This window comes from Oncorhynchus mykiss, chromosome 12 (genome assembly GCF_057628025.1).
Source record: "Oncorhynchus mykiss isolate SJ-2025 chromosome 12, ASM5762802v1, whole genome shotgun sequence".
Taxonomy (NCBI): Eukaryota; Metazoa; Chordata; class Actinopteri; order Salmoniformes; family Salmonidae; genus Oncorhynchus; species Oncorhynchus mykiss.
In genome coordinates this window covers 90,270,791-90,287,315 of record NC_143033.1, presented here as the reverse complement: position 1 = coordinate 90,287,315, position 16,525 = coordinate 90,270,791, and the positions used below count along the sequence as shown (strand labels likewise).

General features: G+C 46.1%; 1 protein-coding gene across 4 annotated transcripts in view; it reads right to left on the bottom strand.

Annotated features, from left to right (window-relative positions):
- LOC110538761 (centrosomal protein of 112 kDa) overlaps positions 1-16,525 on the bottom strand; it is a 198,183-nt gene that overhangs the window by 165,293 nt on the left and 16,365 nt on the right. For all 4 annotated transcript variants that reach the window (XR_016485399.1, XR_016485398.1, XM_090193994.1 and 1 more), the window contains exon 9: positions 38-127. Coding sequence is in view for 2 of the 4 variants with exons in the window: in XM_090193994.1 (XP_090050120.1) it covers positions 38-127 (90 nt within the window). In the remaining 2 variants the exon portion in view is untranslated. The remainder of the gene's footprint in view (positions 1-37; positions 128-16,525) is intronic.

Below are 16,525 nucleotides of genomic sequence, written 5' to 3'. Positions count from 1 at the left end.
TAAAATAATTAATTGATAAATCAGTCAGCACTCTGACCTTCTGCACGTCTGCGTCGTGCCTCTGCTGCATCTTCAGTTTCTCCTCCTGGTGCTTGGCCTCCAGGACTTTAGTCTTCAGTCTCTCAGCCTGCACAGAGACACACAGCACCATGACAGACAGGGGAGTCAATACACACATCGTCAAATGCAGCACAGGAGATGGACAAAATAGCAACGGCAATGTCAGCTGCCCCTGTTTTTACTAACTAGGCCAACTAATGGCAAGTAGTGGCATTTCAGATATTTACTGTAGATGGCACAGAGAGCATCAGCGCTGTCAATGAATCAAGCTTCATAAACATTTCTAAATATATTTATCTACAAACAGGACTTCAAATGTGTGTAGGAGGGATGTACCAGACCCAACAGTGTGTGTGTGAGATAATAGTGAAATACAGTATTAGTCAGTGACAGGAACAGGCTTGGCCAGAGAGAACAAGGCATTATGTAGGCTACAGTTATCCACTGACAGCCGGCTCCTTTCAGTTCAGCTCAATATACAGGGGATCAACAGTTCAACCGTCTGAATCTGCATGTCAAGACAGAGCTCCCAGAGCCCTTCATTCACTCCCACACACACAATGCCACAGGAAAATAATACACACTTAGTTAATACGCCAGAAGTGTACACACACAGACAAAGTAACACACATCTACAATAGTAATTCTAAATATTTATACTCACACACTCAAACCAGGTAGACACATGAACACCCACTTTCAGATACGGCTTGCTATTACAGAGTGGCCTTAATACTAAACGACAAGCACATACCCTCTCAGTGTCTACCTAACACAGCTCCTCCTAAGTCATATGTCCTTCTCATCAGCCCTGCCAGAGGTCATGTTGCTTTGTGGCTTCAGGTTTCCTGAGTAAAATACTGGCGGACACAGGCCTTTCATCTGGCTAACGAGACGCTCTCACCAACACGTGGGGAGACTGATAGGAGAGGCCACCCTGTCCCGTGGCTAGCCCTGTATGGGCACCTTCCCCTACTTCTTTGAACTGCCGATGGCGGTTGTTGTGTTGTTGGCTCACTATGTCTAGTAGTATACCTGATCTGATTGCCCCTGGGTGAGGAGAAGGCATGACATGTGCTCCTGATCTGATGTGCCATTGTAGAACTGTCTGGCCTCAGGACTTGGCAGCTCTGGGGCCAACAGACACACAGTCATCCAGTCAGTGGAAAGAGTTTGCTAACGTTGTCAACACAAATGGGAATTAGACAGGATGAGTTCGTATTGCTTTGTGACTAATGTACTTACTCACAGGTTTTAGTCACTGGAGGGTTTGATGCATTGCTCAACTCTGGGGCTCTGTGACAAATACGTCCTTCCAGGTTGGAAAATACCTCTTGGGCAGTCATGTAACCTGTATCTGGGGAGGTAGCTTAGATGGTTAAGTCGCCTATTGTATTGACATTTGACAAACTAGCCAATACCTGCCCCATTCATTCTCACAACAACGCTAATGTTTGCTTTCGAGCAACAAGGATCTGTATCGTACTCATTCCCAGGGTCTTCTACATTCAAACTAGATGAGTCCTATTGTAAACTACTGCTTCCATTATCCCACAACTTCAACTAAGTCTGCTAGACTTATCCTCCTTCAATGGTGCCATGTGATGTTCTCTCTCGTTATGCTTTCTTTTCTATTGAATTACCACCATTTTCTTGTGCAATCTCTGAGACCACAGGAGACTTGTTGGAGGAGAGATTAGGCTGATTGAAGTGAGGGAGTCTAGTAGATTTTTCCAGCGGCGCTCCAAAACAAGTGGGTGTCACTTTCGCATCACCTCTTCAAATGGGCTTTTTAGAAAGTTTGTCAAACTACATCAGGGGCGTTTGAAAAATGGTTTATAGAGGAAATAGAAAGAGGGAAGAAGGGAGGGAGAGAGGGGGAGTGAGAGAGGAGGATGGAGAGAGGAGGAGGGAGAAAGGAGGAGATGAGGAAGGAGAGGAGGAGCAAGGACGAGGGAGAGAAGAGGAAGGAGAGAGGAGGAGCGAGAGAGGAGGAGCGAGAGAGGAAGGAGAGAGGAGGAAAGAGAGAGTAGGAAGGAGAGAGGAGGAGCGAAGAGTAGAAAGGAGGAGAGAGAGGAGGAAGGAGAGAAAGAGGAAGGAGAGAAAGGACGGAGAGAGTAGGAAGGAGAGAGGAGGAGCGAATGGAGGAGCGAGAGAGTAGGAGCGAGAGAGGAGGGAGAGAGTAGGAGCGAGAGAGGAGGGAGAGAGTAGGAGCGAGAGAGGAGGAGCAAGAGAGTAGAAAGGAAAGAGTAGAAAGGAAGAAAGAGAAAGAGGAAGGAGATAGGAGGAACGAGAGAGGAGCAGCACGAGAGGAGCAGGGAGAGAGGAGGAGCGAAGAGTAGAAAGAAGGAGGGAGAGAGAGAGGAGGATCAAATGGAGGAGCGAGAGAGTAGGAGCGAGAGGAGGGGGAGAGAGAGGAGGGGCGAATGAAAGAGCGAGAGAGTAGGCGCGAGAGAGGAGGGAGAGAGAAAGGAGGGAGAGAGGAAGAGCAGGAAGGAGAGAGTAGGAGCGAGAGAAGAGGACAAGCGAGAGAGGAGGAAGGAGAGAGAAGGAGTGAGAGAGGAGGAGCAAGAGAGGAGGAGCGAGAGAGTAGAAAGGAGAGAGGAGGAGGGAGAGAGGAGGAAGGAGAGACAGAGGAAGGAGAGAAAGAGGAGGAATGAGAGAAGAGGAGCGAGAGAGGAAGAAGGAGCGAGAGAGGAAGAAGGAGAGAGGAGGAAGGAGAGAGGAGGAGCGAGAGAGGAGAAAGGAGAGAGGAAGGAAAGAGGAGGAGGGAGAGAGGAGTATCGAGAGAGGAGTGAGAGAAGAGCAGGGAGAGAGGAGCGAGAGAGAGGAGTGAGAGAGGAGAAAGGAGAGAGGAGGAAGGAGAGAGGAGGAAGGAGAGGAGAAGGAGCGAGAGAGTAGGAGCGAGAGGAGGGGGAGAGAGAGGAGGGGCGAATGAAAGAGCGAGAGAGTAGGCGCGAGAGAGGAGGGAGAGAGAAAGGAGGGAGAGAGGAAGAGCAGGAAGGAGAGAGTAGGAGCGAGAGAAGAGGACAAGCGAGAGAGGAGGAAGGAGAGAGAAGGAGTGAGAGAGGAGCAAGAGAGGAGGAGCGAGAGAGGAGGAAGGAGAGAGGAGGAGGAGAGGGGAGGAAGGAGAGAGGAGAAAGGAGAGAGGAGGAGGAAAAGAGGAGGAGAGAGAGGAGGAAGGAGAGAGGAGGAGAAATAGAGGAGGAGCGAGAGAGGAGGAAGGAGAGAGGAGGGTGGAATAGAGGAGGAAGGAGAGAGGAGGAAGGAGAGAGGAGGAACGGAGAGAGGAGGAACGGAGAGAGGAGGAAGGAGAGAGGAGGAAGGAGAGAGGAGGAAGGAGAGTGGAGGGGAGAGAGGAGTGAGGAGGAAGGAAAGAGGAGTGAGGAGGAAGGAAAGAGGAGTGAGGAGGAGGGAGAGAGGAGTATCGAGAGAGAAGGAGCGAGAGAAGAGCAGGAAGAGAGGAGCGAGAGAGAGGAGCGAGAGAGAGGAGTGAGAGAGGAGCGAGAGAGGAGAAAGGAGAGAGGAGGAAGGAGAGAGGAGAGAGGAGGGGAAGGAAAGTGGAGTGAGGAGGAGAGGAGAAAGGAGGAGCGATAGAGGAGGAAGGAGAGTTGTGAGAGAGGAGGAAGGAGAACTGGGAGAGAGGAGGAAGTAGAGGAAGAAGGAGAGAGGAGGAAGGAGAAAGGAGGAGGAATAGAGGAGGAGCGAGAGGAGGAGGAATAGAGGAGGAGCGAGAGGAGGAGGAATAGAGGAGGAGTGAGAGGAGGAAGGAGAGAGAAGGAAGGAGAGAGGAGGAGGGAAAGAGGAGGAAGGAGAGAAGAGGAAGGAGAGGAGGAGGAATAGAGGAGGAGGAATAGAGGAGGAAGGAGAGAAGAGGAAGGAGAGAAGAGGAAGGAGAGAAGAGGAAGGAGAGAGGAGGAGGAATAGAGGAGAAAGGAGAGAGGAGGAAGGAAAGAGGAGGAACGGAGAGAGGAGGAACGGAGAGAGGAAGAAGGAGAGAGACGCGCACACCTCAGGTTTCTGAGAAGCTTCAAAATCAGGCATCTCTGTGTGACAGAGGTTTTTCTTTTGAAAAGTTGTTTCTCTCTTAGATGCCATGTTGTTGACACCCAGCTCAGGAGAGGAGAGGAGATGAGGGAAGGATGAGAGAGAAGGTAAAGGGTGAAGGTGTGTTGAGAAAGGAAAGGATAGAGAGGGAGGAGGGAGACGGAAAGAAAAAGAGAAACACAGAAGCAACCGCTCTCACTTTTCTTTTCTCAGAAGCGACCCTGGGTCCAGCCTTTTTTCCCCTTGGGGAATGCGCTCACAAAATGCCTGCTAACTGCTGGGCCCACAAAGCACAGTTGTGTTTATGTATCTTGCTCTGCAGCAGAACTACAATGCCCTGATAGAGCTTTCATCTTCAATAAACACAGATGTAGAGAATATTCCCTCTGCAGTTCCCTGCTAGCTATCTACTGAACACCATTAACATGCCATTCCTCCACTGGGAGGAGAAGCTAATGGATCTTAGCATGACAATTGTACTCTGAGGTAAAATGCAAAACACTACAACCAACAAAGTTTTTAAAAGGAAAGACTTTTGAATGTCACTTAATGTCATGGTAATATTGGGCTTCAGCAGAGACAAAAGACAACATTTCTTCCTAAAAACAATTCACTACTACTATTCCTTTAAGGACATAAAGTGCATAACTAACAAAAACAATACCCATTCAATTTAAGAAAAGACAGAATATCTGAGTACCATATGCCTGCCTTTGGATTGTCGGCCATTTTACCCTAAAAGCCACTGCATAGAGAGCTCCCTTGGGAACTTCACAAGGCTCAGTGTTGTCCTTTAACCACAATCATACAATCAGAGGGGCTAGTCGTCTGAATCAAACACAGAGCTGAGAGGCCTTCCCATAGGACCCAGGCATGGAAGCAGTTGCATCATTATGCCTTTGGAAAGCATGGGCAAATTGGAAACTGAACCTCAGCTCCAGACCCGTTTGGCCGAGCTGCAGCCATTAGAGGAAGAATCACACAGAGCCCTGTGATGGTGCTTGTGAGGAGAACCCCAGGAGTACCAGGGGAAATTTAGTCTCTCTCTCTCTGTTTGCATGTATCAACCCATCTGCATGTGCCAAAGCAATCACATCACGTAAGCCTAATTCTAACCCTATGGGTGGGACTGGCTGAATGGTCTTGGATCATTTCATTGAATATGCCACGGCCCCATCCCATAGCACCTATGGTGTGAGCCCAGCACAGTAAGGGTGTGTGTAGTGGGATTACAAGGACTAGACTTGTAACCTCAACCATGGGTGAAAATAGATGACCATATGAGACTAAAGTGACTCAACATCATGGTGGCCAACGTCTGCTCCAGCTGCCACGCTACCACACACTTACTCAACTTATCAATGAAGTCAGTAGCTGAACTGGTACAGTCAGCAATCTTATCAACTTATCAATGAAGTCAGTAGCTTAACTGGTACAGTCAGCAATCTTATCAACGAAGTCAGTAGCTGAACTGGTACAGTCAGCAATCTTATCAACTTATCAATGAAGTCAGTAGCTGAACTGGTACAGTCAGCGATCTTATCAACTTATCAATGAAGTCAGTAGCTGAACTGGTACAGTCAGCGATCTTATCAACTTATCAATGAAGTCAGTAGCTTAACTGGTACAGTCAGCGATCTTATCAACTTATCAATGTAGTCAGTAGCTGAACTGGGGATGAGCTTGGTGTGAGAGCCCAGAGTTCCTTAAAATAGAAACTGGCTGTCAGGGCTTAGCAACATATGGCGAGGACCAGACCCAGCCGCAGGTCATTTCCTGCTGGTGGTCAGACAAGACACGCCATGGTGGGCGAGGCCTGCGTACGGGGCTTAATGTGGAACCACAGGAGATGATAAGATTCAAGGTGGCGAAGGATGGAGTCAGAGTGAGTCACTGGGACACTTCTGAAGAGGCGTCGTGTGTGGGGTGTGTGTTTGTGTGTGTGGTCATAACTCCACCCTACAGGGCTAGGACTTGCCGAAAATCCACCAAACCCCCCTTTATTGTCAACTGTGACTCAAAAGTCACTGAAATGAAAGAAAACATTTTGAGTGTCACAGATTCCAAAGAAACACAGACCTCCAAAATCCATTTATAAACCACTGTGGTATTCAGGCTACTACATTCTATGGGGAGATTTTCTGGCAAACAGAAAAGAAGAAATTGAATACATTTATTTTAAACATTGGCTTAATCACCAAAATGGTTGACCTTGGATATCTCATTGAACACCTCCTTAGCTGTCTTACTCTGCTCTAAACTAGCTGAGCCTGTTTCCAAATACATTCAAAACCAGATTATGAAACATTCTCTAAAAATCTGGAAACGTTTGGTCTCAGTGAATTTTCAACTTCTGCCCCATTATTAAAGAATCATACATTCTCTCCATCAATATTAGACAGGGCGTTTCATATCTGGGCTGGAGAAGGGATCTCCTCACCGAACGTCTTGTACATTGATTTAGCATCTTTTGAACAGTTAGTCCTAAAGTTAAATATACCTAGATCCCATTTCTTTAGATAACTAGTTAAGGTCAGTTATGAAAACTTAGGACACTAAAGAGGCTTTTCTACTGACTCTGAAAAACACAACAAGAAAGATGCCAATCTGCATGAACGTGCCTTAGGCATGCTGCAAGGACGCACGAGGACTACAGATGTGGCCAGGGCAATATAGCTACAGGGAGACAGGTCGGACAGCGGATCGTCTTAGCAGTGGCAGACCACGTGTAACAACACCTGCACAATATCGGTACATCCGAACATCACACCTGTGGGACAGGTACAGGATGGCAACAACAACGGCCCGAGTTAATCCCTCCATTTTTTTATTTTTTTATTTTTTTATTTCACCTTTATTTAACCAGGTAGGCCTGTTGAGAACAAGTTCTCATTTACAACTGCGACCTGGCCAAGATAAAGCACAGCAGTTCGACACATTCAACAACACAGAGTTACACATGGAATAAACAAAACATAGAGTCAAAAATACAGCAGAACAAAGAAAAATCTATATACAGTGAGTGCAAATGAGGTCAAATAAGGGCAATAAATAGGCAATAAATAGGCCATGGTGGTGAAGTAATTACAATATAGCAATTAGACACAGAAATGGTAGATGTGCAGAAGAGTAATGTGCAAGTAGAGATACTGGGGTGCAAAGGAGCAATAAATAAATACAGTATGGGGATGAGGTAGTTGGATGGGCTGTTTACAGATGGGCTATGTACAGGTGCAGTGATCTGTGAGCTGCTCTGACAGGAAAAGCAGTGCCAAAGGAGGAATTGGCTTTGGGGGTGACCAGTGAGATATACCTGCTGTAGCGCGTGCTACAGGTGGGTGTTGCTATAGTGACCACTGAGCTGAGATAAGGTGGGGCTTTACCTAGCAGAGACTTGTAGATGACCTGGAGCCAGTGGGTTTGGCGACGAGTATGAAGCCATGGCCAGCCAACGAGAGCGTACAGGTCGCAGTGGTGAATAATATATGGGGCATTGGTGACAAAACGGATGGCACTGTGATAAACTGCATCCAATTTCTTGAGTAGAGTGGAGTCTATTTTATAGATGACATCGCCAAAGTCGTAGGATGGTCAGTTTTACGAGGGTAAGTTTGGCAGCATAAATGAAGCATATTTCGCTTTGTTTGCAAAATAGGAAGCCGATTCTAGATTTAATTTTGGATTGGAGATGCTTAATGTGAGTCTGGAAGGAGAGATTACAGTCTATCCAGACACCTAGGTATTTGTAGTTGTCCACATATTCTAAGTCAGAACCGTCCAGAGTAGTGATGCTGGACGGGCTGGCAGGTGCGGGCAGTGATCAGTTGAAGAGCATGCACTTAGTTTTACTTGCATTTAAGAGCAGTTGGAGGCCACGGAAGTTGAGTTGTATGGCATTGAAGCTCGTCTGGAGGTTAGTTAACACAGTGTCCAAAGAAGGGCCAGAAGTATACAAAATGGAGTCGTCTGCGTAGAGGTGGATCAGAGAATCACCAGCAGCGAGAGCGACATCATTGATGTATACAGAGAATTAAACGCTGTGGCACCCCCATAGAGACTGCAAGAGGTCCGGACAACAGGCCCTCTGATTTGACACACTGAACTCTATCAGAGAAGAAGTTGATGAACCAGGCGAGGCAATCATTTGAGAAACCAAGGCTGTTGAGTTTGCCAATAAGAATGTGGTGATTGACAGAGTCGAAAGCCTTGGCCAGCTCGATGAATACGGCTGCACAGTAATGTCTCTTATCGATGGCGGTTACGATATCTTTTAGGACCTTGAGCGTGGCTGAGGTGCACCCATGACCAGCTCTGAAAGCAGATTAAATAGCGGAGAAGGTACGGTGGGATTCGAAATGGTCGGTAATCTGTTTGTTGATTTGGCTTTCGAAGATTTTAGAAAAGGCAGGGTAGGATAGATAAAGGTCCATAGCAATTTGGGTCAAGAGTGTCTCTCCCTTTGAAGAGGGGGATGACCGCGGCAGCTTTCCAATCTTTGGGAATCTCGGACGATACGAAAGAGAGGTTGAACAGGCTAGTATTTGGGGTTGCAAAAAAGAGAGGGTCCAGTTTGTCTAGCCCGGCTGATTTGTAGGGTTGCAGGTTTTGCAGCTCTAAGAACATTAGCTATCTGGATTTGGGTGAAGGAGAAATGGGGGAGGCTTGGGCGAGTTGCTGTGGGGAGTGCAGGGCTGTTGACCGGGGTAGAGGTAGCCAGGTGGAAAGCATGGCCAGCCGTAGAAAAATGCTTATTGAAATTCTCAATTATAGTGGATTTATCGGTGGTGACAGTGTTTCCTAGCCTCAGTGAGGTAGGCAGCTGGGAGGAGGCAGCTGCTCTTATTCTCCATGGACTTCACAGTGTCCCAGAACTGGGGGCTATTCGATGCTAATGCAGAACACCACAGGATGTTTTTGTGCTGGTCAAGGGCAGTCAGGTCTGGAGAGAACCAAGTGCTATATCTGTTCCTGGTTCTACATTTTATGAAAGGGGCATGCTTATTTAAGATGGTGAGGAAGTTACTTTTAAAGACTGACCAGGCATCCTCTACTGACGGGATGAGGTCAATATCCTTCCAGGATACCCGGGCCAGGTCGATTAGGACAGGACCTCGCCAGACATCGCCGGCAACAACGTCGCCTATGGGCAGGACCTCGCCAGACATCACCGGCAACAACGTCGCCTATGGGCACAAACCCACCTCACTGAAGTGTTTTAGGGAGCGTTTGGTAGTGATGAGGGGTGGTCGTTTCACCGCAGACCCGTTACGGATGCAGGCAATGAGGCAGTGATCGCTGAGATCTTGGTTGAAAACAGCAGAGGTGTATTTGGAGGGCAAGTTGGTTAGGATGATATCTATGAGGGTGCCCGTGTTTACGGATTTGGGGTTGTACCTGGTGGGTTCATTGATAATATGTGAGAGATTGAGGGATTCAAGCTTAGATTCTAGGATGGCCGGGGTGTTAAGCATGTCCCAGTTTAGGTCACCTAGCAGCACTAGCTCTGAAGATAGATAGGGGGCAATCAGTTCATATATGGTGTCCAGGGCACAGCTGGGGGCAGAGGGTGGTCTATAGCAAGCGGCAACGGTGAGAGATTTTTAAAAGTAGAAGCTTGAATTGTTTGGGCACAGACCTGGATAGTATGACAGAACTCTGCAGGCTAAATTTCCCTTTGGCAGTTTAATCCCGTCTGAAAATGTTATAGTTAGGGATGGAAATTTCAGGGTTTTAGGTGGTCTTCCTGAGCCAGGATTTAGACACGGCTAGGACATCCGGATTGGCAGAGTGTGCTTGAGCAGTGAATAAAACAAACTTAGGGAAGAGGCTTCTAATGTTAACATGCATGAAACCAAGGCTTTATGGTTACAGAAGACAGCAAATGATAGAGCCTGGGGAATGGGAGTGGAGCTAGGCACTGCAGGGCCTGGATTAACATCCACATCACCAGAGGTACAGAGGAGGAGTAGGATAAGGGTACAGCTAAAGGCTAAAATAACTGGCTGTCTAGTACATTCATAACAGAGAGTAAAAGGAGCAGAGTTCTGGGCACAGTAGAATAGATTCAAGGCATAATGTACAGACAAAGGTTTGGTAGTATGTGGATACAGTGAGGGTAAACCTGTGCATAGAGTGGCGATGAAAGAGATATTGTCCCTAGAAATATCATTTAAACCAGGTGATGTCACCACATGTGTGGTAGGTGGAACTAAAGCGTTAAATAAGGCGTATTGAGCAGGGCTAGAGCCTCTGCAGTGAAATAAGGCAATAAATACAAACCAAAACAGCAATGGACACGGCATATTGACGTTAGCGAGAGGCATGCGTAGCCGAGTGATCAAAGGAGTCCAGTGAGTGGCTTCAGGCAGCTTGCGGGCCGGGGCTAGCAAGCTAACAGAAGGGCCTTGGAGGGACATCGCAACGGAACAAAGTCTGTTGTGGCCCTCTCGTGCTATTACATCGGCAGACGGATCAGCAGGGCTCCGTGTGGTAAACCAGGCCAATTGGCAGAATAGGTATAGTGGCCAAAGAATTTGTCCGGTGGGCCTCTTAAGCTAACAGTGTTCAGTGCTCAAACTGCCCGCAATAGGCTGAGAGAGGCTGGACTGAGGGCTTGGAGGCCTGTTCTAAGGCAGGACATTGCCAGACATCACCGGCAACAACGTCGCCTATGGGCACAAACCCACCGTCGCTGGACCAGACAGGACTGGCAAAAAGTGCTCTTCACTGACAAGTTGTGGTTTTGTCTCACCAGGGGTGATGGTCGGATTCACGTTTATCGTCGAAGGAATGAGCGTTACACCGAGGTCTGCACTCCGGAGCGGGATCGATTTGGAGGTGGAGGGTCCGTCATGGTCTGGGGGCATGTCACAGCATCATCAGACTGAGCTTGTTGTCATTGCAGGCAATCAAAATGCTGTGAGTTACAGGGAAGACATCCTCCTCCCTCATGTGGTACCCTTCCTGCAGGCTCATCCTGACATGACCCTCCAGCATGACAATGCCACCAGCCATACTGCTCGTTCCGTGCATGATTTCCTGAAAGACAGGAATGTCAGTGTTCTGCCATGGCCAGCGAAGAGCCCAGATCTCAAGCCCATTGAGCACATCTGGGACCTGTTGGATTGGAGGGTGAGGGCTAGGGCCATTCCCTCCATAAATGTCTGGGAACTTACAGGTGCCTTAGTGGAAGAGTGGGGTAACATCTCACAGCAAGAACGGGCAAATCTGATGCAGTCCATGAGGAGATGCACTGCAGTACTTAATGAAGCTGGTGGCAACACCAGATACTGACAGTTACTTATGATTTTGACCCCCCCTTTGTTCAGGGACACATTATTCCATTTCTGTTAGTCACATGTCTGTGGAAGCTGTTCAGTTTATGTCTCAGTTGTTGAATCAGTTGAAGTCGGAGGTTTACATACAACTTAGCCAAATACATTTAAACTCAGTTTATCACAATTCCTGATTTAATGCTAGTAAAAATTCCCTGTCTTAGGTCAGTTAGGATCACCACTTTATTTTAAGAATGTGAATTGTCAGCATAACAGTAGAGAGAATAATTTATTTCAGCTTTTATTTCTTTCATCACATTCCCAGTGGGTCAGAAGTTTACATACACTCAATTAGTATTCGGTAGCATTGCCTTTAAATTGTTTAACTTGGGTCAAATGGTTCGGGTAGCCTTCCACAATAAGTTGTGACTTTTGGCCCATTCCTCCTGACAGAGTTTGTGTAACCGAGTCAGGTTTGTAGGCCTCCTTTCTCGCACACGCTTTTTCAGTTCTTCCCACAAATTTTCTATAGGATTAAGGTCAGGGCTTTGTGATGGCCAGTCCAATACCTTGACTTTGTTGTCCTTAAGCCATTTTGCCACAAATTTTTTGCGATATACAGTGCCTTGCGAAAGTATTCGGCCCCCTTGAACTTTGCGACCTTTTGCCACATTTCAGGCTTCAAACATAAAGATATAAAACTGTATTTTTTTGTGAAGAATCAACAACAAGTGGGACACAATCATGAAGTGGAACGACATTTATTGGATATTTCAAACTTTTTTAACAAACCAAAAACTGAAAAATTGGGCGTGCAAAATTATTCAGCCCCTTTACTGGCAGGTCCGAGATACTGTTGTGAAGAAGTTTAAAGCCGGATTTGGATACAAAAAGATTTCCCAAGCTTTAAACATCCCAAGGAGCACTGTGCAAGCGATAATATTGAAATGGAAGGAGTATCAGACCACTGCAAATCTACCAAGACCTGGCCGTCCCTCTAAACTTTCAGCTCATACAAGGAGAAGACTGATCAGAGATGCAGCCAAGAGGCCCATGATCACTCTGGATGAACTGCAGAGATCTACAGCTGAGGTGGGAGACTCTGTCCATAGGACAACAATCAGTCGTATATTGCACAAATCTGGCCTTTATGGAAGAGTGGCAAGAAGAAAGCCATTTCTTAAAGATATCCATAAAAAGTGTCGTTTAAAGTTTGCCACAAGCCACCTGGGAGACACACCAAACATGTGGAAGAAGGTGCTCTGGTCAGATGAAACCAAAATTTAACTTTTTGGCAACAATGCAAGACGTTATGTTTGGCGTAAAAGCAACACAGCTGAACACACCATCCCCACTGTCAAACATGGTGGTGGCAGCATCATGGTTTGGGCCTGCTTTTCTTCAGCAGGGACAGGGGAGATGGTTAAAATTGATGGGAAGATGGATGGAGCCAAATACAGGACCATTCTGGAAGAAAACCTGATGGAGTCTGCAAAAGACCTGAGACTGGGACGGAGATTTGTCTTCCAACAAGACAATGATCCAAAACATAAAGCAAAATCTACAATGGAATGGTTCAAAAATAAACATATCCAGGTGTTAGAATGGCCAAGTCAAAATCCAGACCTGAATCCAATCGAGAATCTGTGGAAAGAACTGAAAACTGCTGTTCACAAATGCTCTCCATCCAACCTCACTGAGCTCGAGCTGTTTTGCAAATAAGGAATGGGAAAAAATTTCAGTCTCTCGATGTGCAAAACTGATAGAGACATACCCCAAGCGACTTACAGCTGTAATCGCAGCAAAAGGTGGCACTACAAAGTATTAACTTAAGGGGGCTGAATAATTTTGCACGCCCAATTTTTCAGTTTTTGATTTGTTAAAAAAGTTTGAAATATCCAATAAATGTCGTTCCACTTCATGATTGTGTCCAACTTGTTGCTGATTCTTCACAAAAAAATACAGTTTTATATCTTTATGTTTGAAGCCTGAAATGTGGCAAAAGATCGCAAAGTTCAAGGGGGCCGAATACTTTCGCAAGGCACTGTATATACAGTTGAAGTCAGAAGTTTACATACACTTACGTTGGAGTCATTAAAACTCGTTTTTCAACCACTCCACAAATTTCTTGTTAACAAACGATAGTTTTGGCAAGTCGTTTAGGACATCTACTTTGTGCATGACACAAGTAATGTTTCTAACAATTGTTTACAGACAGATTATTTCACTTATAATTCACTGTATCACAATTCCAGTGGGTCCGAAGTTTACATACAGTAAGTTGACTGTGCCTTTAAACAGCTTGGAAAATTCCAGAAAATGATGTCATGGCTTTAGAAGCTTCTGATAGGCTAATTGACATCATTTGAGTCATTTGGAGGTGTACCTGTGGATGTATTTCAAGGCCTACCTTCCAACTCAGTACCTCTTTGCTTGACATCATGGGAAAATCAAAAGAAATCAGCCAAGACGTCATAAAATAAATTGTAGACCTCCACAAGTTTGGTTCAGCCTTGGGAGCAATTTCCAAACGTCTGAAAGTACCACGTTCATCTGTACAAACAATAGCACGCAAGTGTAAACAACATGGGACCACGCAGCCGTCATACCGCTCAGGAAGGGGACGCATTCTGTCTTCTAGAGATGAAGGTACTTTGGTGCGAAAAGTGCAAATCAATCCCAGAACAACAGCAAAGGACCTTGTGAAGATGCTGGAGGAAACAGGCACAAAAATATCTATATCCACAGTAAAACGAGTCCTATATCGACATAACCTGAAAAGCTGCTCAGCAAGGAAGAAGCCACTGCTCCAAAACCGCCATAAAAAAGCCAGACTATGGTTTGCAACTGCACATAGGGACAAAGATCGTACTTTTTGGAGAAATGTCCTCTGGTCTGATGAAACAAAAATAGAACTGTTTGGCCAAAACGACCATCGTTATGTTTGAAGGAAAAAGGCGGAGGCTGCAAGCCGAAGAACACCATCCCAACCGTGAAGCACGGGGGTGGCAGCATCATGTTGTGGGGGTGCTTTGTTGCAGGAGGGAATGGTGCACTTCACAATAGATGGCATCATGAGGCAGGAAAATTATGCGGATATATTGAAGCAACATCTCAAGACATCAGTCAGGAAGTTAAAGCTTGGTCGCAAATAGGTCTTCAAAATGGACAATAATTAATGATTAAATGTCAGGAATTGTGAAAAACTGAGTATAAAGGCATTTGGCTAAGGTGTATGTAAACTTCCGACTTGAACTGTATGTATGTATATTTCAGGGGCAGTTGCTCCATGAACAAATGCCTGGGGGTTAGACCTGAGTCATATTCATTAGGCACCAAATGGAGAAAAAGAAACTGCCTGAAACCGGGAGGGACTACCTGAACTTGCCCAATAAGAAATGCTTTCATTTTTCATGCAAAACGTTTTGCTACTGTGTTCTCTAATGAAATTGACCCTGTTAGTTGTCAGACCTGTGATATAAACCTGTTGCTCTAGTAGACTCCATGCCCAAGGTTAAAACATACAGAACACATCCGAGGCAACCAGGGGTAAGAAAACAGACGGTCTGACTGAAAAAAAGACCATAAAACAACCACTGTGAAACCAGATAAGCCCATCTACAAAAGCCAGTCAGGTCTGTTGGCAGGAGTTTCTCTGTTCCCTTTGTGGGGTTGGAGGTAAGAGGTGCAGGAAACAATTTTTCAACTCACCCACACACACACACACACGTACATACACACACATTCCCAGCCCAGACAGTAAAACCCCAGTTCACCACCATTTCCTCTCTTGAAAGTCAAGTGCTTCTGAGCGCCTTTTAACTAGGCCCCATATCACCACGCCGGGTAGTGATCTGGCCTCTATAAAACTACTGAGAGGGCTGGCCGGCTCTCCTTCCTGGCTCCTCAACACACAGTCTGGGACTGACAGCTGACTGCTATCAACCTACTACACACAGACACACACACTACCATAAACACACACACACACACACACACAGAATAATATTCCAAGCATTAGTTCCCATTTTCAGGCTCGAAGGCCCTGCTTTCTTTCACCTCTTGATTCTCAACAAACAGCAGTGAGGAAGACTGTGACACTTGGTGCCTGACTGGGCTGAAAATGTAATAACACAGAACACAGTCTCCTCTCCTCCAGTCAGAATGAATTGACCACATTAGTCTCCTCTCCTCCAGTCAGAATGAATAGACCACATTAGTCTCCTCTCCTCCAGTCAGAATGAATATAACCACATTAGTCTCCTCTCCTCCAATCAGAATGAATATAACCACATTAGTCTCCTCCAGTCAGAATTAATATAACCACATTAGTCTCATCTCCTCCAGTCAGAATGAATAACCACATTAGTCTCCTCCAGTCAGAATGAATATCACCACATTAGTCTCCTCCAGTCAGAATGAATAACCACAATAGTCTCCTCTCCTCCAGTCAGAATGAATATTACCACATTAGTCTCCTCCAGTCAGAATGAATATCACCACATTAGTCTCCTCTCCTCCAGTCAGAATGAATAACCACATTAGTCTCCTCCAGTCAGAATGAATATCACCACATTAGTCTCCTCTCCTCCAGTCAGAATGAATAACCACATTAGGAGGGCTGATGAGCATTGTTGGTGGTGCCCATTGAACCACTCTCTCTCGCTCCCACGTTTCCCCTCTCTCTCTCTCTCTCTCTCTATTCCTCCCTCTCACTCTCTCTATCCCCCTCTGTCCCCCCTGTCCCTCTCCCTTCTTGGCCAGCTCACTGAAGTTGATCTAATTGAGTACAGCATTTCTCCAGGGGGACATAAAAAGCCATGGCGATTAGAGTCAAGTCATGCTCAGTTTTATATTAACAGTGTGAGTAAAGGCGGGTGGGGGACTTCAAAGCGTCCTTTCAGAATGGGATTTTCAGCTTAAATCCACATAAGGAAAAACTGTCACCACTGGTCTGGTTTTTTCTCTCTTAAAGGGGCATTGGGAATCGTCCCTTTAGAAACAACACAAACACAACACAAAGCGCAGCCTAGAACACCATTTTCATGCATAAGGAGATTAAACTCTTTACCAGAGTGACAACAGTGTGGCACTATGTTACATTTGCTTTGAATGGGACTTAACTTGTGGTTCACAGTTTTGGG